Source organism: Stigmatopora nigra, chromosome 9 (genome assembly GCF_051989575.1).
Source record: "Stigmatopora nigra isolate UIUO_SnigA chromosome 9, RoL_Snig_1.1, whole genome shotgun sequence".
NCBI classification, from domain to species: Eukaryota; Metazoa; Chordata; class Actinopteri; order Syngnathiformes; family Syngnathidae; genus Stigmatopora; species Stigmatopora nigra.
The window spans coordinates 12,017,655-12,042,555 of NC_135516.1; the positions used below are offsets into that span (position 1 = coordinate 12,017,655).

At 36.6% G+C, this 24,901-nt stretch overlaps 1 protein-coding gene across 1 annotated transcript; it reads left to right on the plus strand.

Moving 5' to 3' along the window:
* Positions 1-651: 651 nt before the first annotated feature.
* camsap2b (calmodulin regulated spectrin-associated protein family, member 2b) lies at positions 652-24,486 on the plus strand. Its single transcript, XM_077724497.1, has 23 exons — positions 652-1,205; positions 3,558-3,817; positions 6,385-6,567; positions 7,341-7,427; positions 9,962-9,994; positions 11,270-11,414; positions 12,485-12,624; positions 14,499-14,589; positions 14,737-14,832; positions 14,930-14,999; positions 15,424-15,708; positions 16,158-16,842; positions 17,420-17,566; positions 17,626-17,812; positions 18,479-18,662; positions 18,750-19,371; positions 20,284-20,420; positions 20,735-20,949; positions 21,038-21,137; positions 21,284-21,349; positions 22,119-22,234; positions 22,305-22,423; positions 22,512-24,486. Exons 1-23 carry the CDS (start codon positions 1,067-1,069, stop codon positions 22,809-22,811), a joined length of 4,407 nt encoding a protein of 1,468 aa, XP_077580623.1. The 5' UTR covers positions 652-1,066; the 3' UTR covers positions 22,812-24,486.
* The last annotated feature ends 415 nt before the right edge of the window (positions 24,487-24,901 follow it).

A 24,901-nucleotide genomic window follows, 5' to 3' on the forward strand; every position in this document is an offset into this window, starting at 1 on the left:
AAAAACATAAACAATTACTATTTTAAAATGTTATTCCTTGTGAGCCATAATCAGAATTTAAGAGTGGAAATGTAAAAATAAGATGTGATTTTTTTGGGGGTCATTTTACCACTTTTAAAGTACTAAATGAATTAATCTAACACTGCTATCTACTGCCATTTTTTGAAATCATCTGATTCCTGCAGCCAGTCATGCCCAGACAAATTCCCAAAAAAATGAACTATTTAATCAGTATTTAGCCAATCAAAAATGTTTAAATGTTAAATTACAGTTTTAAAATATACATAAACCCCCCAGAAAACATTTTAAATATACAAAGGTCCTTCCAATGGGGGCGATGGAGAGCTTTACAATGACCTCTGTTGATAAAATATTATCAATAACAACAATTTGGGGAATCCAGTATTTTTTTAAACAAATAATGCCATTGCTGTAGAAAAAAATACAATTTTTAATTATTATTTTTTATTTCAATTGTCATGATGTAACATAAGAACATGAAATTGAAATGTTTTTCAATATAACAAAATATATGGGCTGTAAAATACTAGGAAGTGAAGTAAGCATACATTGAAAAAAAGAAAAAACTATTAATTATAAAAAATATATCCATGCGTACATACGCAGATGAGGATGAAACGGGTGGGTGGATCGCGCAGGCGCAGTAGACTTTTCTCGGTTCGGTTCGGCCAGGGGAAAAAAACGCAGACACGGCCTGGCGAGGAAAGAGCAAACGAAGGAACATCACAAAAAGAGGGGAAAAAAGGCATCAACATGATCATCGGCACATCATTAGCCTAAAACTTTCCTCAATAGATCCTCTCTGTGGATGTCTTTGTGCTCGGGAATGGGGAGAAATCTAAACTACAGCACAGGCAGGCAAGGACGTGAGAGTGACGTGAGTTTGGAATCGTGATCCTTCAACCATCTGAAAGCTTCTTTCTTTTACTGAGCGGGTGGTGTTAAATTCCTACGGACGCAATGTCAGCCAACGTTGTCGGGAGGAATTCCTTCGCCTGATTCGTTTTCATACCTCCTCCTGCCGCAGTGGAGCAGCAGGGACGCGATGGGAGATGCGGCGCACGATGGCGCTTTTAGGCGGACCTTCATCGTTCCTGCCATCAAGAACTTTGAGCACTATGACTTTACCAGGGCGAAGATCTGCTCCAGTTTGACGTGGCTGGTGGCCAAGGCTTTTGGCTCGGGTAGGTAGACCACCCATCGCCCCCCACTTCCCCACCCCATCAGATGAATGCAGCATTTTAATGACCTTATCATTAATTCACCCCAATAGTTGGTGACGTTGGTGACGCCCTCTAAAGTGACACCAAGTACACCAAAAATATTATTTGCGATTTGCAAAAAAAGTTAACTTGTATGTCATCAAAGTTCTATAATGTAGTTTTGGGGTTGGCGACCAATCCAGGGTGCAACCAGCCTGTTGCTCAAAGTCAATATTTACTATATAAGGATTGGAATAAGGTATATTTATGATCCTAGTGAGGATAGTGGAAGAATAGATACGAATAGATTGATGACAATGTTTAAGATGTTCTTTTAAAACAATTTTGGGTTGGCGACCAATCCAGGGTGTAACCTGCCCGTTGTCCTAAGTCATAATATAGTATATACTGTTTGGAATAAGGTATATTTGTGATCCAAGTGAGGATAATAGAAGGATAGATGCAGATAGATTGATGACAATGTTTAAGATGTTTTTTTTACGGTTTTTGGGTTGGCGACCAATCCAGGGTGTACTCTGCCTGTTGCTCAGTCAATATATACTATATATATAAGGATTGGAATTAGGCATATTTATGATCCAAGTGAGGATAATGGAAGGATAGATGTGGATATATTGATGACAATGTTTAAGATGGGGTCTTTTTTTCTTTTTTTAATGTTTTTTGGGCTGGCGACCAATCCAGGGCGTACCCTGCCTGTTGCTCAAAGTCAATATATACTATATAAGGTTCGGAATATGGCCTATTTATGATCCAAGTGAGGATAATGGAAGAATAGATATGGATAGATTGATGACAATGTTTACTTTTTTTTTCTTTTTTTACATTTTACATCAAAATATGCCCATGTTGGTCTATGCACAAAGTTGCTACAAAGGAAAGCAACATGTTATGGCACTGAACTCTTGGAACTTTAAACTCCTCCTTTTGCCCCTTTTTTTTTTTACCCGTCGCGCTGCTGACATACTTTCCGCTCCAAGCTTTGCCAAAAACTGTGGCCCAATTCATACGCTTAACCTCGAGGCTGGTTTCGGCTGTGATTACAATAAATGATGTTTATATTCCATATTCCATAATAATAAATGTAAAGAAAAAAACTAGTCTAACTAGTCTGAATGAGGCCTTGAAAAGGCTGCCCAGTGACATTTAAAGAAATGATTCAGATTGCTAATGAACTGAAATGGTTATGAAAGGTGCTTAAGATCAGTCACTTCATGTTGAAGAATAAATGATAGACTTAAATGGTCAATTTTGATATTTAAGAGTGACAATGGCTTGAGATTGTGTTAGCAGACCATTCAATGGATGACCCTGACTGGATGTGATGTAACATTTGCAGACTTTCCAGATGCCCTTAGATGGCTGTGATGCTCTTATCTTTTCTGATCAAAGCACGGAAAAGGGACGGTGGGCAGGACACTGCCACACTACATTTAGATGTCCATATAAACCTCACATGGTGTCCTTAATGTCTCTTGTAAAAATGCACTAAAACAAGGGTTCATTCTTAGGTTTCTACCCAAAAAGTAGCTGACCATGGTTGGGATTTGTAATAATATATTTTTGAGCATTGCAAAGCCACAATAGATTTTTAGAAAAATGTATTATCACTTATTTTTTTTACAAAGTACTACTTGGCAGATAAACATTGCTGAGTTGGGACTCGGGGGTCCCACGGGCAGCAGTCATCTACGTTCCTGGACTTCCTGTTGGAGTTACTTCCTGTCTTTTTCCTCCTTGATGGCCAACACAATAGATTTTTTTCAGTTTTTGACAAGGCATGTTTGTTGCTCTCTTTTATATCAGCAGTTTTTGTTTATATTGAAAGTACTATGAAAGCCATTCAGTTGTACACATTTTGAATTCTGTTTTTGAACATTTTGTCTTCTCAGAGGCTAATTTATTATTATTTTTCATTTGGAACTCATTCATATGTTAATTTTTTGACTTTATTTCAATTATTTGAAGCTTTTACTCTTTGGTTTGTGCTTTTATAAAGTACAGAATAAAGTTTTACAGTAATACCTGATGCTTTCATAGACTGCAGTATTTAGTCACTCGATGTTAACTACAACTACCAAAATAAAAAGTATTTTTTTCTTGAAAACTACTAGTAAACATATTTGCTCTTTTTAATTTGGACGACCAAAAACCAGGACGGTTAAGATCTTGAAACTGGTCAACTTTATGCATTTGTAAAAGAACATGACTGAAGAAGAAATAAAAGGATTTTTTTCATCGCTATTTAAATAACAATGACACCTACGACCTCACTCAGTCATAATACATATTTTTCTGTCTGTCAAAACACAGATGAAGTGCCAGATGAGCTAGTGGAGCCTTTCTACAAGGACCAGTACAACCAAGAGCACCTGAAGCCACCCGTAGCCAGCTTACTACAATCTGCAGAACTCTACTGCCGGGCGGGAAGTCTGATCCTTCGAAGCGACGCCGTGAAACCTCTGCTTGGGCACAATGCCGTCATCCAGGCTCTGGCCCAGAAAGGTCTATACGTCACTGATCAGGACAGACTTGTCACAGAGAGAGATCTGACCTGCACACCCATACTCATGGTAAGTGATCATTGTTTTGATACAGTCAAGGGATATGTGTATAGTCTATGTAAATATATATATATTAAAAAAATGTACTATGCAATTTCTCGTAACTTGAGTATCATATTTTGCTGTTAAATATCCCCCCCATTTAATATTCCCCCCTCATTTAATATTTATCTTAAAACAATACCCACAAGCAGAACACACGTTTTCAGCAATTCTGGGAGTGACATCACAAGCAGAAAAAAAATACATCCTAAAAAAAATATACTCCGCTATTATTTTAGTCACTTTTCATATAAACTCCCCATTCAGCTCATTCCCGTATGTTGCTGTTTTGCAATTTTAATGAACTTAAATATCTATAATTATGCTCCTATGAACACGGGTATATTAAATGGCGCACAAACGGGAGGCTACAAAAATCATTTAAGATACCCGGGTATATTAAACAGCAAAATACGGTAATACTCTATGTGGCAAAACATCGTAATAGCAGATCAATTGAAGAGGTTCCAAAAAGTATCCTATTTTTTTTTTAATACGATGGTTGGCGGCCATCACTTGTAAAGGTGTCTGCATTGCAGTGTGCCCTCCCCTCCCCTAGCAGACTCCTCCCCCTCCCCTCCCAGACTCCTCCCTCCCTCTGCTATCATTCTAAGACTTTCATCCTCCCGTCTCTTGCTTCGTCACCTGCCTACACTTGTTCCCTGATTCTGGCTGTTGTTTAAAGATTGCTACTTTATAACTGTAGTTTAACCACAGCCTTAAAATACAACTAGATTGTCTCTTTCTGGGGTTGTCCTCAACATGTGTTTAAAAGCTTCTGGCCATCATTCTAAATCATTTGTCAAGGACATTGATAGCCACGGTTGCTACAGTGATGGTGGATTTCCTTTGGGAAGATCTGCTTTAATGCTTAAGTTAAGATTTTAAGACTGAGAAAAAGTTGGGAAAATGGGGAAATACCTGATTTGTGTGGGAATCTATTTTGATTTTTCGGCATTAACGATAAATAAGCAATTGCATTTAAAGCTGTTTTCACAATTCCTCATGCACAATCAATATTCAATTTTTATATTAGCTTTTTTGGCTTTCTCCATGACTTTTTTTGGTCAAATTTCTTTTCCTTTTAGTACTTTTTAACATATACACTGTGCAAAAGTGAGGAAATGTAACAAAGTAATGTATGTGAATGTCCTTTTTACTCTTGAAAGTCAAATATTCAACTTATGTTCAAAATTGAGTGTAGTTTGCCTTTAGCAATCCTGTTAGAATTGAAAGTCATTTTAGCCAGAAAAGCCTGTATTATTAGACTTGAAAATGGAAAAAAATGCTGAGTGTTGTTGGGCGTGTGCTCACGTCATTTACATTTATGAATGCATGACAAGACAGAATGTTCGTGTTATTTTCTCAATTCTATTAATTCTAATTGTTTTAAGTTGACTTTACAGTTTGGAGTAGCAACATTTTCTCACTCTTCAAGCTGTTCTCAAGAACGACAAATGTCTGTCTTTCTGTACCATTTGTGTTGAATTACAGGCCATGAAAATGATGACCTCATGCTTTTCCATGGACTTTTTTAAGAGGAATAACTCATGTCGAGTGTGGCACTAAGTCAGTCAGTCTGAGGGCCAATTGATGAAGAAAAGAGGGTCGAGGGATTAGGGTGACTAGTACAAACTGTTAAATAAAAGAGCTAACTGAGGAGTCAAGGAAAAGCACCAGGGTGGAGGCAAAGGAGGAGGACGTCATGTGCAGTACTGCAGCAGAGTGGGGGGTAGGGGGGGGGCTTCGTGAATACCTACCACCCCTCTCCTGTTTATTAAACACAAACTGTAAAGTCTGTCAGACCTTCATCCATGTGAGCATGGGGTTCTATATATGTATACATGTATATATGTGTATATATGTATATACGTATATATGTATATATGTATATATGTGTATATATATATATATATGTATCGATATGTATATATATATATATATATATATATATATATATATATATATATATATATATATATATATATATATATATATATATATATATATATATATATATATATATATATATATATATATATATATATATATATATATATATATATATATATATATATATATATATATATATATATATATATATATATATATATATGTGTGTATATATATGTGTGTATATATGTGACTAATAAAAAGACAGCGATTTCAATTGGGTACTTTTAATGTTTTGTATCTGAGGCTGACAAGCAAGTGCAAAATTATTGGTTTTGGGGACAAGAAAGTTACTTGATGATTTACTCAGTATTGCTCTTTATGGATCATTTTGAGTATGACAAATATACAATGTGGAATAATTGTGAGAATGATTACTGATGGTCTTTCTGGTGTGTGACTACTTTACACCCTTATAAGGTATGCCTGTCACCATCAGTAGGGTGGTCTTCAGGCTTCTGTGCACACTCACAAACTGACACCACATGGTATTTAAGACCATATGACAGTTTGCAGGTGTCTACTAGAAATTTGCTGTTAGCATCACAGCTTTGTTGAACTTTGCATTTATGTGTCCTTAGACGTCCCATCTGGCACTCATCGACACTCTGATGATGGCGTACACGGTGGAGATGATGAGTGAGGAGCGGGTCTTGTCCTGCATTAGTAGACATTGCTCTGCTGGGTTTTCACAACAAACGGATGCACTTGTCCAGGAGCTGCCTTATGACACTGAGGATGCCATCACTACATGGCTCAACAAGGTGAGAAGTGCAATCATACCCTGCAAAGTCCATTCCAAATATGTTCATTCATGGGCTGCCATTGTTGTCTACTAGAGACAAACTCATTTAAATAGCACAGAATGAGTTCAGAGTGTTAATCGGTAACGTGGCGCTACACTAAAAATCTTGGAATTGCACAAGATTTCCAATGAATTTTGCTCTTCTCATGATCTTTTTTTTTTTGTCATGTGATTCCTGTTCACATTTTAAAGCCACAGGCAAAAGATGAGTAGGTCGTATTTACAAACTTTCGAACACATAAGGGATTGTTCCTATTTTCTAGGATTCACACATTGGAGGCTTTGGATTGGCTGATAGATTTCAATATCCCTAAGATGTTGCCTCTCACTGTTATACTTTTAAAACTTAAAAGGCAGTAATTAAAGGTAGTTCGGAAAAATAGTTTTATTGTAGGCGTGGCCGCTTTTGTTCTTGTCTTTCAATGTTTTAAGCCTTTAAAAATGCGATAAATGTCAAGAAATGAAAATGACAGGCTGATGTAATTTTACATGTAGTAATTTACCACTAAAATCTGTTTTGTTTTTTACTATTTAATAATAATAATAATCAGACATAGCTATTCAGCCTAAAACATACTTTTTCAAAAATTCTGGTTGTGACATCACAACCAGAATTGATGATAATTTCCCCTAAAAAATACTCCACTATTATTTTAGTCACTTTTCATATAAACTAATTCCATTCCTGTCTGAAATCTAACTTTTCTTTTACTATATGTTCCACCTCAACAGGTGAACGAACACCTGCGAGACATTCTTATTGAAGAGCAAAAACTAAGACAAGTTTCCCATCAAGAATCAAAAAACATCACGCCGAAGGTAAATATTTAGCATTTTTTTCTTTTACTCTAATACTATTTTAACTCCAACTACAACATTTGCAGACTTAGTGGAATGCTTTCTTTGACATAGGCAATACAAACAATTCTAGTAGTTCACACAGATCTAGTAAATCCAACAGATATGAGCCACTCAGTCACGCACCAGCTGCAGGAAAATGCTGGCATGAGATGCTGCATTTCCGTCAGCGCAGACACAAATGGGTGAGGGTGAGGGAGAAAATAGTGGGAGACGGGGGGTAAATAGATGCTCAGTCAGCTTGGGCAAAAAAAGAGGCATGTTAGTTATGTAAGAAGAGGATGGATGACACGACATGCACGTGGAGAGAGAAATGCACATGTAACATACGGCTATGTAACAATGAGAAATGGAGTCAACTTATGGATATTTACACTTTGGGAAATATTGCAGTTTTGCTCACCAACTGTGGAATGGTTTCAGAGTACAGAATATTGGTTGGAGAAAATTCAGCCTTTAATATTAGGACTTCGTGCTCGGACGTTTGGTCGCTGGTCAAATAGTGACAGAGAGTTTACTGTTGAAACCAGCTTTCAACATTATATTTATGAGAGAGAGTTTAATATTTAAGAGAAAGAGTTTAATATCTAAGTACTGTTAATATCTAAATACGGTTTAATATCTAAGTACTGTTTAATATCTAAGTGCTGTTTAATATCTAAGTGCTGTTTAATATTTAAGTGCTGTTTAATATCGAAGTACTGTGTAATATCTAAGTACTGTTTAATATCTAAGTACGTATACTGTTTAATATCTAAGTACTGTTTAATATTTAAGTACTGTGTAATATCTAAGTACTGTGTAATATCTAAGTACTGTTTAATATCTAAGTACTGTTTAATATCTAAGTACTGTTTAATATCTAAGTACTGTTTAATATCTAAGTACTGTTTAATATCCAAGTACTGTTTAATATCCAAGTACTGTTTAATATCCAAGTACTGTTTAATATCTAAGTACTGTTTAATATCTAAGTACTGTTCAATATCTAAGTACTGTTTAATATCTAAGTACTGTTTAATATCTAAGTACTATTTAATATCTAAGTACATTTAACCGGCGACCAAAAGACCGGGGACCAAACAAGCGGTCACATTAGGACTTGAGCTCAAATTGTGTAAAGTTCATCTAGTTTATTTGAATTAAAAAAAAAGTGAATTTCAGAAACCAAAGTCCCGTACTTATGAGCCGAAAAGTGAGTCAGATGTAGCTGCTTGTATTATGCTAATTTGCTGAGTCATATGATCAGATTAGCCCTGACATCTCACAAAAAAAATAATAAAAACGAAGCCTGGAGTGTTAAGAGTAGATCATTTTTTTTACAGTAAAGATCTTTTCATCTTCCGTGAGACCTCCCTTAAAGCACTTCTCCCATGTTACATTTACACCACCAGAACTAAAGCCCAATAAAATGCGTTTATGGTCTATCAGAGGGTTGAGGTCAGAGTTCACAACTTTGTCCACACCAAACTCATCCAAATGTCTTTTAATGAACTTGATTTACTTTGCATTGTTTGTCTCGATATTTGCATGTTAGAACAATGAGGGGAACCCAAGCTTTTCCAAGTGTGTTCATGCTAATTCGCTTTCTGAGCCCTGGAACTCAAACACAGACGCCTATTCATGGAGTTGGATACACTCGGAGGACAACAATTTTACACACACATTCACTTGATGTAGGAGCACAAGACACTTGGATATTCTGGGACTGACAATAATTATATCCCAGGTCTTATGACTAATTGTCCAGCACATTTGTGGGCGGAGACTGGAAGAATTCTTTAGCTGGATGATGTGTATATGTGTCATCAGTAAGTTGAAATGTTTTGTTTTGATAGTTTTTTGGTTCTAATGCTGTGCAATTCTTTGTCGGGATTATTACACGTGAGCCGGAGCATTTTAGATATAATATTTAGATTTTTTTTTTTAATAATGGATTAAGAGAACTGGATGAAAAGCCCTGAATATTCTGTTTTTTTTTAGATATAAAACAATGTTTTTTTAATATATTTTTTGATTTTACAAAATGATTTTTGAACTAAAAACAGAGAAAAAATGGATTAAAAAATGACAATTATTGATTTTAAAAAGGGGAAAATCAGGAAATTTAATGTACACCTATCTTCATTTGAATTTGATCCTTAAAGTCTGAACTTTCTCGGGCCGCACAAAATGATCCAGCGGGCCAGATTTGGCCCCCGGGCCGCCACTTTGACACCAGTTCTATATACAGTACACATTTGTTGGTTTCATTAAAACAATTGTAAGTTCATTTTCATATGGCATCTTAAGATTTGCAGTTTTTTATATGGGATGTCATTTTTTTGCATATAAAAATGGCCCAGTTAAAGCCTTCAAATACTAATGGATATCATTACAATGTATGAATGAAACTTGACTTTTTATTAAGAGCCTTTACCCATTTAGTACATCCTTTGTGATTAGCCCTAATGCCATTTTTTTCCTGTTGTTGTCCATCATCCTGCACTATCAAGTCTCCCAACAAATGGTACTGGAGACTTGTACCTGTAAGTCCATTAAAAAGTCCTAAAACACAATCCTTGCTCCCCAATCCTTGTAGCTAACCAAAATTGTGTTACATTTATCCTCATCCATTCCCAATCCTTTGCATGTAGCCTCCTTAAAAAAGTGTTTTTCACTATTTATTGAGCCAAAAGCACACATTTAACATTGGAAATATCATAATACACCCCCAAAATGTAAAAAAAGTACTTTAGTTTAAAATATTGATGTGAATTTACTCAATATCATTCTTAGTGTCAAATTTGGGTCCATTCAATTCAACCCAAAGCAATTATTGTGTATCAATTTGAACAGGTGAAGACTCAGGATCAATTTACTATGTCAATAGAATACAATTAAATGTTTCTTTATATGTCAAATGAGATTATTTTAATTGACAAAAGATGTAACTGACTTGTACTGTAGTTGTACAATGTGCACTGGCAAGATTAGATTACCGTATTTTCACGACTATAAGGCGCACTTAAAAATCTTAAATTTTCTCCAAAATAGACACTGCGCCTTATAATCCAGTGCGCCTTATATATGGAAAAAACAGAAATCCAAAAACGAAAAACCACCACTGTCGGATATTTAAAAAAAACAAAAACGCCTGAACTGAAACAATACTGTTAAATATGCAGATCAGCCATCTTAGTTTACAAAATCTTCCATCATATAGCTCCTCCCCCACAGCAAGATTTTATACAAAAAAAATCCAAAACATCAACAATGGCTGGCTCTAGAGGTGACTGTAAAGTAGTGAGTGCTTCATACCTGGAAGTCAATAGCAATTACCGTATTTTCACGACTATAAGGCGCACTTAAAAGTCTTAAATTTTCTCCAAAATAGACAGTGCCCCTTATAATACAGTGCGCCTTATAATACAGTGCGCCTTATAATACAGTGTGCCTTATAATACAGTGCGCCTTATATATGGAAAAATGTCATTCATTGAGGGTGCGCCTTATAATGCGATGCGCCTTATAGTCGTGAAAATACGGTAGATAACTTTATTCATCCCGTTTTTGGCAAATTTCATCGTCACAATAAGTAGCAAAAGGGTGAGAATACAGACACAGCAAAAAAATCCAATTCATTTAAGAACCAGCGCTTATTTCCGATGATTTGCATGGTTGCAACTGCATTTGGTCTTGCCCAATCCCGTCCTTTTCCTCCCCAGTTTGTACGCATGAAAAAGAACTTTATGTAAGCAGCCAGATGACACATACAGTGCCACATTTGTGACGATATCTTTGTGTCGTTGCTATGGTTTCAGGCTCGCTACAGGAAGGCTCATAACCTCCATCAGAGCAACGCACCCTTGCTTCCCCTGGTGGACAATCTACTGAAGGACAACACAGATGGTTGTGCCCTGGCAGCTCTGCTTCATTTTTACTGCCCGGAAGCTGTTCCATTCCAAGGTGGGGGTCCACATGTTGCTTTTAAATGTGTCTTTGTCATTTTATTGCACTGCAAAACCTATTGACAAAGACACCCAATCATCACCCATCAAAAACCAATCTGGAATGCTTAATGATAACATAATTAGGCCTCATCTAAGGTTATAAGTACACTATTAAAACAATAGAGCATAGAATAGCATCATGTATAGAGAGTATCACTTTTTTAAGTCATAAAAACAGATATTTATCTCCTTAAATATTTAAAATAATTGTTTTTTTTGGATGTATATTATTTTTTATCCCCTTTACTTCCCTATGTGGGGTTTTGTAGAAAAACCTGGCGCTAATATATACCCAGTTTGGACTTTACCAGAGTGAAAAGTTGAAGAGATGATGATAACCTTTAAAAAGATTGCAGGAAGGAAAGAGGAAAAACAAAAGCCATTTTGCTGTGTGCTTGACTTCATTTCCAAAAATGTTCTACGGCGAGTTCTGATTGGTCAAAAGAGCGGAGTGACGTAAAAGTCTATCCGGTCGGCCTCTAGTTCAAAGATAAACAACTCTGAATGCTCTTTCTCTTTCTCATATACACACACAAGGTGAATACACATGTGTGTACCAGATGTTAAAGTTAGCTAAATCCATTTAAAATTAACAGATGTTTGCTGTCAGTTCAATCCAGTGAAGCTAATTTAAAAAAAATAAAGATCTTCATAAGTATATTATAGCAAAAAGAGAAATTCTGATGATTCATCCTGTTATAATTTTGTCTTTTTACTGCATTTTACTGTTAACACTCAACATTCAACTTATTAAAATCACCACAAAATATGCTTATTATTTGACTAGCAAGATATTTATTGTTATCAGACATTTCTGTATGTTTAAATTATTTTAAACATTCTTTTACTTGAACATCTGAAAGTCGAGTGAACTCCATAGGTATTTGAATTCCTCATTTCAAGACATTCTTTTTTCAGTATAGGAACTATTTTCAGTTTTTTTATGTAAACAAAACCTTATCTCGCTATGGTCTTCCTGTCAACCCCCCCCCTCCCTTGTTGACCCCGCCCCCCCGGCCCAAACAGATATCTGCCTGAAGGAGATCATGTCACTAGCTGACAGCCTATACAACCTCCAGCTGGTCCAGGAGTTCTGCAGGACTAACCTGAACCACTGCTGCCATTTCAGCCTGGAGGACATGCTTTACGCACATACGTCCATCAAGGTAGGCTTCCGTCCGGTATGCTTTTAGGGGTCAATTTCCCTGGCCGATCATTCAACTACTGTTCAGGGTTTGTGTTATTTGTAAAAAAAAAAAAAAATGGCTTACAGTGTCAGGGGTAGGTGTCGCTAGATAAATTTAATGTGATGATATGATAGAGATCATAAATGAATATAGACGGGTGTCGAAGTGGCGGCTCGGGGGCCAAATCTGGTCCGCCACATCATTTTGTGCGGCCCGGGAAAGTAAATCATGAGTGCCGACTTTCTGTTAAAATTATGAGTATAGATGTATATTAAATTTTCTGATTTTCCCCCTTTTGAATCAATAATTGTCATTTTTTATCATTTTTTTCAGTTTTTAGGTCAAAAATCATTTTGTAAAATCTAAAAATATATTTAAAAAATGCTAAAATAAACATTGTTTTAGATCTATAAAAAACTGAAAATGAAGAGTATAGATGTATATTAAATATCTGGATTTTTCCCCTTTTAAATCAATTTTTTTGTGTTTTTAGTTAAAAAATCATTTAGTAAAATCTAAAAATATATTTAAAAAAATGCTAAAATAAAAATTGTTTTATATCCATAAAAAACTAAATACTCAGGGCTTTTAATCCAGTTCTTTTAATGCCATTTATATAAAAAAATCTAAATATTATAGATATAGAAGCTGCAGAAACCAATGCATTTTGAATGTAGATTCAGCTGAAAGCCATTAAAAGAAGGTTGTTTTGAACCAAAAAAGACAGCGGGATATATTACCAATAGGGCAAAATGAGTCATGCAAGGAAAAACTTGGTGTGTGTTGTTGCTAGGCCTGACTTTCTGGGCTTGTTATTTTGCGGCTGTTCATGCGCGCATAGAAGGACAGACATACAGGCATTTTTTTTCTTTTCTCGCTACAGCGAGTGTTGTTCCGCCACCAGACAAAATGAATGTGACAGTCTTTGTGTGACCGGGTTGTTGAGGAAGAGAGACCAAAAACATGGCAACTCCAAGTAGCAAATACAGGGCCAACTTGCAGTGTAATGGGATCCTTGGCGTTGAATTAAGATAAAGTAGGAACATTTTAGTGGTTGAATAATGTGTGAGAGAGAGAGAGAGAGAGAGAGAGAGAGAGAGAGAGAAAGTGGGCGGAAACATTGTCATTCTAGGCACAGCTGACTTGCAGACTATCAAACGTCACCATTGTGACTTTGCCAAAGGATGTTTGTTTGTTTTTTTTGCTCTTCAACACTTGCTTTCATTCTCTTGTTAAGAATAAAACTCTTTGTATTTAAGTGCAAACAGAAATATTTATGTTAGTGGACATAGATATGCAAGTGTATGTGGGTATAGACACTTAAAAACGTAAAGATTACATTTCAGTTTTGTTTCATTTTTCAGTGCAATTTTAATATTGCACCATTTATTTCAATATTTTTTTACTTTATTGTGTGCTAAATGTATCATATCTATTTAAGTCATTATTTCAATATTTTTCCTTTTTGTGCATTGTTAGTTACTAGAAAAATAGTATTTTTTTTTTCATTTTAAACCTTCATAAAAGTTTAAAAAAATCTACAAAAATTTGTCCTAATGATTGCACTACAAATCCTGTCATTTTCTTTTAATCCACACATTTATTTTGTGTTTAATTATTCAAAATGCAACATTGACATAATTTAAATATATCATCTTAGTAAATACAAGGTTTTAACTAGCATATCCATGATTTTTTATGTTTCACAGTCTATTATTTGATATAATTTTTAACCCTTTTTCCCATTCATGCAGTTAGAAAAGATACTGAAAATATTCAAAAAAAACCCCATTCTATTTCTATGTGCTAATGTGCACCACATTTAAAACTACTATGCCTGTATTTTCTTGCAGAGCAACTACCTGGTGTTCTTGGCTGAGCTTTTCTGGTGGTTTGAGGTGGTCAAACCCTCATTTGTACAGCCCCGGATTTTTGACCCCAATGGTACAGTACAGATATCAACAATATTCCCTCTAAGCTGCGCATATGCGTAATTGTCCACTACTCTCGTCTTCTCTGCGCAGCAGCAATCATATGGCGCGTAGTAAATAAAATTGTAAAAATGTAACGACAAGATTTTTGACTCTACAGCTGCTGAGCCTGTACCAGCTCGTAGGAAGATGTCTCCCGTGTCCAAGCAGAACAATGTGGAAAGACCGGATAGCCCAGAGGACGACTCAGATGAAGGTATAGATTTGATTTTGACTTTTAAGCAGATTTCCCAACATTTTTTTTTAAACTAAAAATGTTAATTCCAAAATTTTTGCATTTGTCCCTGTGTTAGGTTTAATGAAGAAATCTACCTCCATGTCCTTTGTGGAAAACTGTGTTGGAACTTGGCCACAAGAGACACGGTATTTACCTAAAACTAAACTATATTATATTTAGATTTTTTTTTTACAAATGGATTAAAATAACTGGATTAAAATCCATGAATATATAGTTTTTTATAGATCTAAAACAATGTTTATTTTAGCTTTTTTTACATATATTTTTACATTTTACAAAATGATTTTTGAACTAAAAACAGAAAAAATTGATTAAAAAATGACAATTATTGATTTAAAAGGGGAAAAATCAGGAAATTTAATATACATCTATACTTGAATTTGATCCTAAAACAGAAATTCAGCACTTATCATTTACTTTCTCGGACCGCACAAAATGAAGCGGCGGGCCAGATTTGGCCCCCGGGCCGCCACTTTGACACCAGTATACTAAAGTATATGACAACCTTATTTAACGCTTTGTGTTGTTGCTAATATCTTCCTCCCTCAGCTCATCCTCACGTGGAATCTCCTTTGATATTCCTCTGGACGGAGATGCCACATTGCCATCCTGCCAAGGGCCGCCTCTCCGTGGCATGACCCGCTCGGTCAGCAGCGATGGTCTCGGGTTCAGGGTTGGATTTCCACCCCGAGGCGCCATGAAGCGCCACGTGTCCCTGGCGCCCGTCAGCGTGAATGGACAGAGTGAAGACTATGATGAGGAGGATGAAGACTTGAACCCGCCACGTAAACCACTAGGCAGGAACAACACCTTCTCCATCAAGAACCAAAGCAGGTGGCTAAATTTTTGATTATTATGTTCATTTCAAGTGGGCCGGACCATTTTAGATATAATATTTAGATTTTTTAAAATAAATAAATTAAAAGAACTGGATTAAAAGCCCTGAATATTCCGTTTTTTTATAGATCTAAAACAATGTTTATTTTATCTTTTTTGAAATATATTTTTAGATTTTACAAAACGATTTTTGAAATAAAAACAGAAAAAATTATTAAAAAATGACAATTATTGATTTAAAAGGGGGAAAATCAGGAAATTTAATATACATCTATACTCTTCATTTTAATTTGATCCTAAAACAGAAAGTCGGCACTCATCATTTACTTTCTCGGACCGCACAAAATGATGTGGCGGACCAAATTTAGCCCCCGGGCCTCCACTTTGACACCTGTGCTTTAGACTCAACACTCCATCTCACTCCTCCATCTTCCTTTTATCCCTAGGCATCCCAACGGAGGCCTTCCCGACCCCAATCACCACGGCAACCGCGGTGGCAACATCACCCCCACGACCCCTCCCAGCATCGAAGAGGCACTCAAAATTATCCACGACACAGAAAGACCCCACGCCAGTTTTGGCATGGCCAACAGAGACGGTGGCTTCTTTCTCCACCACTCTCCACCTTCAGGACCACCAGGGGTGGGGGGTCACGGAGACGACCCAGGTGCTGCAAAAGCCCACTTCAACGACCCCAATTCGCTCTCAACGGATGACACGGGCATCCACGTGAGAACGGAAGAAATCCAAAGCTTAGATGAAGACTCTTCTTTGAGAGACTATTCCGATATAGACCCGGACTGCGAGAGCACGACTCGCTCCTGCCCCCTACCTGACAGGGAGCGCAACAACTGGGACGGACGACACACGGGGGTCGGGGAGTCAAACCCCGGTTCGAGTGCCGGCAGAGGGGATGGCGAAGATGGAAGTCCGGCATCCATGATACCCAGATCTCACACTGTGAGCCCTGCCTCGTCCTACGGCGCCTCCGGTGGCGGATTGGTGCGCATGACGAGCTTCGCCGAGCAGAAGTTTAGGAAGTTGGAGGGACGGAGTAGCGGGGGAACAACACCGGAGAGTTCAGATGTCAATGTGTCGTACAGAAACCCTGCAAAGGACAGTTATACACAGGTTTGTGTTGCTCCATCTTTTTAATCGGGCATTCATTTTTTTTTTTAAATCAAAGTTTCCGCAGGCTCAAAGTTTAAATATGTCTACCACCAATCAAAAATTTCACCTAATTTCTATATACCGTATTTTCACGACTATAAGGCACACTGGATTATAAGGCGCACGCTCAATAAATGACACATTTTAATGTTTTTTCCATATATAAGGTGCACCACATTATAAGGCGCACCCTCAATAAATGACACATTTTAATGTTTTTTTTCTGTATATAAGGCACACTGGATTATAAGGCGCACCCTCAATAAATGACACATTTTAATTTTTTTTACATATAGAAGGCGCACTGGATTATAAGGCGCACTGTTTATTTTGAAGAAAATTTCTGACTTAAGTGCGCCTTATCGTCGTAAAAATACGGTATATAGTAATTCACCTTTCAAACTGATCGTAACCATTGCTAATAAGTGCCTGAAGATGGCGTTAAAGCACTACATTTAAAAACAAATAGCAGGAAATGAAATAATTCACATTTTTAAAAAAATTGGGAGTAAAATTGCTTTATTTTTTATTTTTTTAGATTGGTACACCTCCATTACCAATCACATCTCCCTCCCCCATGACTCCTTCACCCCGAGATCCTTCCCAAGTCATCGCCTCAGAGATGATCCAACTTCGAATGAAGCTGGAAGAGAAACGGCGAGCCATTGAAGCCCAAAAAAAGAAGGTAAAATGAGAAGAAAATGTTCAAAAATGAATAGAAATTTAAATCAATTTTGTTTCCAGGTGGAGGAAGCTTTCACACGGCATCGTCAGAAGATGGGCCGAACAGCTTTTCTGAATGTAGTGCGAAGAAAAGGAGTCACTAACGTCGCCCAAACACCACCTACTAAGACGCTAAACGGCGTGGAGAGGGCGGAACGATGCAAACCTGATGGCGCTGCTCCTAAATCGCCTTGTGAAGATGGCGGAGGTAGGCAACCCATCAAAAGCCATTCCATTCTCTAAATATCTACCAGAATAGCTCCCAAAAAATGATCATAGTTTTTCTCATATCAAGATATTGAACCCATTTGGTATGTGTTTTATTTCATTCCAAATTCTGGAAATGAATTACTACTATGTGGAGAAAACATTGAACATTTTTTTTATTTGTCATGTAGATATCAATCAGTCATTCATTGCATTTTTTGTAGTACTATGAGAAAGTGATGCCCCCTTCATTCCAATTGTATGTGTCAAAGTGGCGGCCCGGGGGCCAAATTTGGCCCACCGCATCATTTTGTGCGGCCCGGGAAAGTCAATCATGAGTGCCGACTTTCTATTTTAGGATCAAATTAAAATGAAGAGTATAGATTTATATTAAATTTCCTGATTTTCCCCCTTTTAAATCAATAATTGTCATTTTTAAATCAAATTTTTACTGTGTTTTTTGTTCAAAAATCATTTTGTAAACTCTCAAAATATATTTAAAAAAACTAAAATAAACATCGTTTTAGATCTATAAAAAAACTGAATATTCAGGGCTTTTAATCCAGTTCTTTTAATCCATTTATAAAAAAAAAAAAAATCTAAATATTATATCAAAAACAGTCCACGAACCAACCCGAGTCTGACACCCTTAATATATGTGATGCAGGCATGACTCCAGGAGAAACTGACCTGGCCGAATACACTCGCTCTATCGAGAGGTTGAACACATCACTGGGTTTCCTTCAGACTGAAATGCAACGTCTGGCCCAACAGCAGGAAAGAATCATGTCCATGAAAGAAGAACAACAAAAAGCTTGGGTCATCTCTCCGCCTGTACCATCACCTCACAGGTAGAAGCACCACTAGAGTTGCAAAGCCATTAAAAAAATTTAAAAAGCCTTCCAAATTCTGAATCCAACTCCATTTCCCTCCCCCAGACAACTCCGCGAATTACGTAGCAGCAGTGTCACAGGTCGAGGATCGACCAGGGGATCGGTGGGTTCCGTGTCCCCGATTTTGTCTTCGTCCACCTCCGCCAATGTCATCGGTCGTCCCTCCGTCGGCCTCAAGAGACGGCCGGCTTCCTTTCACGCCAGGACGCCGCGAACTCCGCGTCCGAATGACCTGAAGATTACGCCTATTAATCGAATGCTCAACACTCCGCCCTCGGTGGACAGTTTACCGAGATTGAGGAGGTTTACGTCTAGCCAAACGCACACCAGTTCGTTTGCGTACCTGAGTGCAGACGGGGAATCTGGGTATGGCAAGAATCCAGAGACCAAGGAAATCGTCAATGAGAACGCGGAAGATTCTCGGACCCCCACGGCCAAAGAAAAGGAGGAGGACAAAGAAGAAACGCTCCCATTGGACGAAGAATCGATAAATTCGGAAATCCTGCGTCAGCCCAAGTCTGAAACCCAAGTTGACAAACACCCTCAGGAGAAGAAAGAACTGGTGGAGGTGACGCTGTCCACGAGTTGGCCGCAAGAAACTGAGGCTGAGGAAGCAGGTGGAGAAACCACAGATGACCAGAAGATGTGCTGTGGATTCTTTTTCAAGGTGAGTACAGAAATTGCCATGGAAACAAAGGCATTACCTACCGTATGCATGCATGTACATCTATGTGTATTTATGTATATATTTGCTTATATATGTATGTATGCATATATGTGCGTATATATGTATGTGTATGTATGTATATATGTGCTTATATATGCATGTGTATGTAAGTATATATATATATATATATATATATATATATATATATATATATATATATATATATATATATATATATATATATATATATGTATGTATGTATGTATGTATGTATGTATGTATGTATGTATGTATGTATGTATGTATGTATGTATGTATGTATGTATGTATGTATGTATGTATGTATGTATGTATGTATGTATGTATGTATGTATGTATGTATGTATGTATGTATGTATGTATGTATGTATGTATGTATGTATGTATGTATGTATGTATGTATGTATGTATGTATGTATGTATGTATGTATGTATGTATGTATGTATGTATATATATATATATATATATATATATATATATATATATATATATATATATATATATATATATATATATATATATATATATATATATATATATATATATATATATATATATGTATATGTGTGTATGTATATATATACATATATATATGTTTCTTTTTATAATGTTGATGAATGAGTGCTGTGTTTTCTGGTCTGTCGTTTAAAAATAATAGGATTTTAAACACAAAAATTAATGCAATTTTAATTGACTTAAACCAAATACACTCTAGTAGAGTTATTAAGATTTTCTTGTATTTGACACACTGCCGTTGACAACAAAGATAAACAAGTGTTTGGAACTTCTTGTTGATTGGACTGAAAACAACGCTGCCATTGAAACAAAAGTGAAATAATCATTTCCCTCTTTCCTTCTTTATAAAACAACAGGATGATGCAAAAGGCGAAGAGGACATGGCGGCGAAGAAAGCAGCTCTCTTACAGAAAAGGCTGAGGCGGGAGAAGGAGACACAGGAGAAGAAACAACAACAAGAGTTGGACCAGGAGCAGAAAAAGGAAGTTGCAAGGTCCATTTCAACTTTCCTTTCCTTGTTATGTTTTACTTTCCCGGGCCACACAAATTGATGCGGCCCGGGGGCCAGATTTGGCCCCCGGGCCGCCACTTTGACACTGGTTTACTTGGTAGTTGTGTGAGGACCGTGGAATGACTGGAGAGAATTTACATATAAAGTACACTTCTACTTACGAGATTTCAAGTTACGAAAAAAGTCTTGAAACCAATTAATTTTTCATAAGTACTGGTACGACTATTTCAAGAGAATACTCACAATACAAAGTTGTACGTATTGCAATAGGTTGAATAACCGTTCCTGTCTTCCAGACTGAAGGCCGAGGAGGAACAACAAAAGAGGGATGAAGAGAAAGAAAGAAGAGAATTCATCAAAAATGAATATTTGAGAAGGAAGCAACTGAAACTCTTTGAGGACATGGATCGGATCGTCAAGCCTCGAGGTGGAAGTCTCAAGAAGAAGCCTCGCCCCAAGTCCATACATCGGGATGTCATGGACTCTTCGGTGACCCCCATGAGAGCTACAGGTCAGGGGTCATACAAATGTTATGTTGCATAAAAGCACAAGAAGTTAGAATCCATTTTAACCTGAAAAATGTTGTTGTTTTGGGTCAGGTGTGCGTCCTAGAGGCTACTCCGTTTCGAGCGTCTCTTTGGCTTCTCTGAATTTGACTGATAATGAGAGCAACCATCCAGATAACAAGAAGCACTACCGGTAAGGGTCTTTCTCTCCTCTCCATGTTTTTTTTTGTGTTTTCTCTGCTTCATACTAACTTTTGCAACAATTGACGTATTAATGAGGTTGCTGTATTGTCTTGTTTTGTCCTTGTCTCCTTTCTTTCTATTGCATGCTTCCCTCAGAGGCAATAAAGTAGCACCTTCTCATGTTCCATTCTTTCTTAACTCTCCTAAAGAAAGAAAGGGAAGGTTAGTAGTCCTACTAGTTTGTGCATAAATGTACTGTGGCTCCACTTTGTCATTTTTTTTTTCAGTGAAAGGCTTAAACGACATGCTATTCATTTTTTGCAGTAATAATATACTTAGTCATGACCATGACACCACCATTTTATGTAACCTTTTTTTTTATAAATGGATTAGAAGCCCTGAATATTCATTTTTTATAGATCTAAAACAATGTTTATATTAGCTTTTTAAAATATATTTAATACATTTTTGAACTAAAAACAAAGAAAATGTGGATTAAAAAAAATCGTAATTAGCGATTTAAAAGGAGGAAAATCAGGAAATGTAATCTATACTCTTCATTTTAATTTGATCCTAAAACAGAAAGTCGGCACTCATGATTTACTTTCTTGGGCCGCACAAAATGATGCGGCGGGCCAGATTTAGCCCCCGGGCCGCCACTTTGACACCAGTCCACTTTAGTATTTTTTCATGTCGATTCAGCTGTTCTACCTACCTATTGTCCCCTGTCTCAGATTTATCTTTGGTTCAAATATTTGTCTTCCTTCTATGCCAACTGCCCACATTTCCAAAATGTCGCCTCAATCCACTCCAACAGAAGCCATGATGACAGACCTTACATTTCCTTTGCTTGGTTGAACGTGCCTTCCTGTGGCTTTCAGCACAGATTTCTGTGATACGAGCACAAACGGGCCGCCATCCTTTTCCATCCCATCCAACCGCCATATTTACCTTACGTACATCCCACTCACAGTCACTCCGTTCTTTACAGGCCAGACTCTGCCGGGGGTTTCTCCTCATGTCCTTCTGCTGGCAGTCGGAATGGAGAAAAGGATTGGGAAAACGATTCCACCACTTCTTCCACGCCTTCCAACACCGAGTACACAGGTATTGGTTTTATCGGGGCGGGGTCTGGGGCTAGCACATTCAGCGTTTTTATCATTTTGATGCATTCTAGGACCCAAACTATACAAGGAACCCAGTGCTAAATCCAATAAGCACATCATCCAGAACGCTTTGGCTCACTGCTGCCTTGCTGGAAAGGTCAACGAAGGCCAGAAAAACAAGATCATCGATGTATGGTTAAGACTTATTCTCATATGAATGTGATTTTGCCAAAAAAAGATTAAAAAAATCCACATTTTCCCCTTTTTTTCGTCTGCAGGAAATCGAAAAATCAGACGCAAATAGTTTCCTGGTGTTGTTTCGTGACGCCGGTTGCCAGTTCCGATCCGTGTATGCCTATTGTCCCGAAACGGAGGAGATTACCCGGCTGACTGGAATTGGGCCGAAGAACATCACGGGCAAGATGATTGAAAAACTTTATAAGTATAATTCGGATAGGAAACAGTTTAGTCAGATCCCGGCTAAGACTATGTCAGCCAGTGTGGATGCCATTACAATTGCCAATCATTTATGGCAGAATAAGAAGCAGGGTACTCCTAAAAAGATGCACTTGAAGTAGTAAAGTACTCGGGGATGTAGAAAGTACTTTGTTGATGTTCAATTTCCACATGAATTAAGACAATTTTACTGCTAATATGGCAAAAATTGTGCAAAAATACACAATCCCAATTCTAGTAGTGAACTTATTGGTACCCCTGCTTTAGACCAAGGGTAGGGAACCTATGGCTCGGGAGCCACATGTGGCTGTATCGATGAGTGCATCTGGCTTTTTGCTAACCTGTGAGCTAAAATATGGAAACCGCTGATTACAGAACTGAGATATTACATCTAGAACTGCTTTAATTTTCATTTTTTTGCAGTACACTCTTCTGGAATGCATCCTCTCATTGATTGGCAACAGCATATGATTTTTTTTTTTTTTAATATTCATTTTTTTCCACTTTAAAAGTGGTGAATATACTAAAATAAATTTTTAAAGGCACTCGTTTACATGTATTTTAACTTTTTAATTCGTAGTATGGCTCACAAGGAATAACATTGGAAAATATGAATTGTTTATGGCTCTCTTTGTCAAAAAGGTTCCCGACCCCTGCTCTAAAGACAAAACCAATGACTACATGGACCTTAAACTCATCACGGATATGAATACAAACTGTATTTTGAACTGGAAATATTTGAAATCTGATATCACAACTGGCGTGTGAGACAAAACAAAAAACACAGGTGACATCCGAATTGAATGGTCGCCACTTTTAACCCTAATGTGCCAAAAAGCATAATAGACAAACTCCCATGTGAATGTCCCGCAACGTGTTTTTTTCCGAGAAGTTAAACATGTGTGGCCTTATGCTTGTTTTGATCGTGAAGAGTTCGTCAGCATCGTTACAGGTTGTCATGGAAACCACGCCATGAAAATGGACCGCCTATCTGATCAGGGATCAGTACAAATGGCCTCTACAACTCTTTATGTACAGACATTATTTTGTGTGTGTGTGTGTGTGTGTGTGTATTTTAAGTGCCATTAAGAGTATTTCTCATTTTCAAAGAATAATTGCGTGCCATCAAACTTTCCTCTTGTAAAACACTATTTATTTCTATCGTTGTCATTCGTTTAACAGATTTTTGAATTTTATCCAGAGTATCATAATATACTTCTTGAATTTATTTGTATATGAGCTTTTGTGTATCTTTTCTAATTTATCACACATTATTTCCATGTTCATTTCTGAACCTTTAACTGTCACTTTTATTTTTCTTTTATTGTTTCTGACAAAAATTCCGTATATTGTGTGCAATGGAAACGGTTTTTGATCCTGTCTGGCTATACTTGTAAATATACAAGGTTTTTTTTAAATGGGTTATGTCACAGATGCTCCTATTTGTTAATTGACGATGAAGTTTTACATTACCATTCAGTATGCATTGGCACTGTACAGATATATTTTGGAATACACTAAAGTATTTTTTGTAATAACAGGTGGGCTTGTGTTCTTATGTGTGTTGAAGGAAGTTTGGCTGTAAAATGAAATTTAAGGTTGTAATGTATACAGATTTACTTTCTTTTAAATGCCTAATTTTCCGTTGTATGAATATTCTCAACAGATCTTGTACATTTGTTGTTTGCCCCATTCTTTGAGCTTTATTAAAAATGCAGCAAAATTCAAAATTTATTCAGCATCATTTAGTAATGTCTGTAGTTTATTTTTTTAATAAAATAATATTACTACAATGTATTATGTTCAGAAGCATGACTAATTACTTGAAATAAACATGGGCAGTTTAATTATTTACAATAATAACTAAGTAAAAACTCCAGAGTACAGTATTTAACATTTGAATCAATATATTCACATTTATTATTTATCTTTACAACTTTTGTATACTTTGGCCATCTAAGTTTTCAGTTGTTAATTATTTTAATTTTAATAATTTTGTTTTCATTAACATTTTATTAATTACTATAAAATGTATTCTTAAATATATAGATGAAAAATATATTTTGACCAAAAATGGTCCCTTTTTAAAGGGATAAGTGCACTTGTTGGTGATACATTTTCAAAATAAAAGTTTTACTTGATATGTAGTAGGACGTATTGACATTTTTGGGGTAGCAGTTTAGAAAATAACGTGATGTTCATGAATGCACCA

Bases quoted from the DNA above. Each gene is read 5' to 3' on its own strand.
- camsap2b (XM_077724497.1), top strand. From the start codon at position 1,067: ATGGGAGATGCGGCGCACGATGGCGCTTTTAGGCGGACCTTCATCGTT. The intron at 15,709-16,157 runs GTGGCTAAATTT...TTTTATCCCTAG, and splicing joins TCCATCAAGAACCAAAGCAG to GCATCCCAACGGAGGCCTTC. The intron at 20,950-21,037 runs GTCAGGGGTCAT...GTTTTGGGTCAG, and splicing joins GACCCCCATGAGAGCTACAG to GTGTGCGTCCTAGAGGCTAC.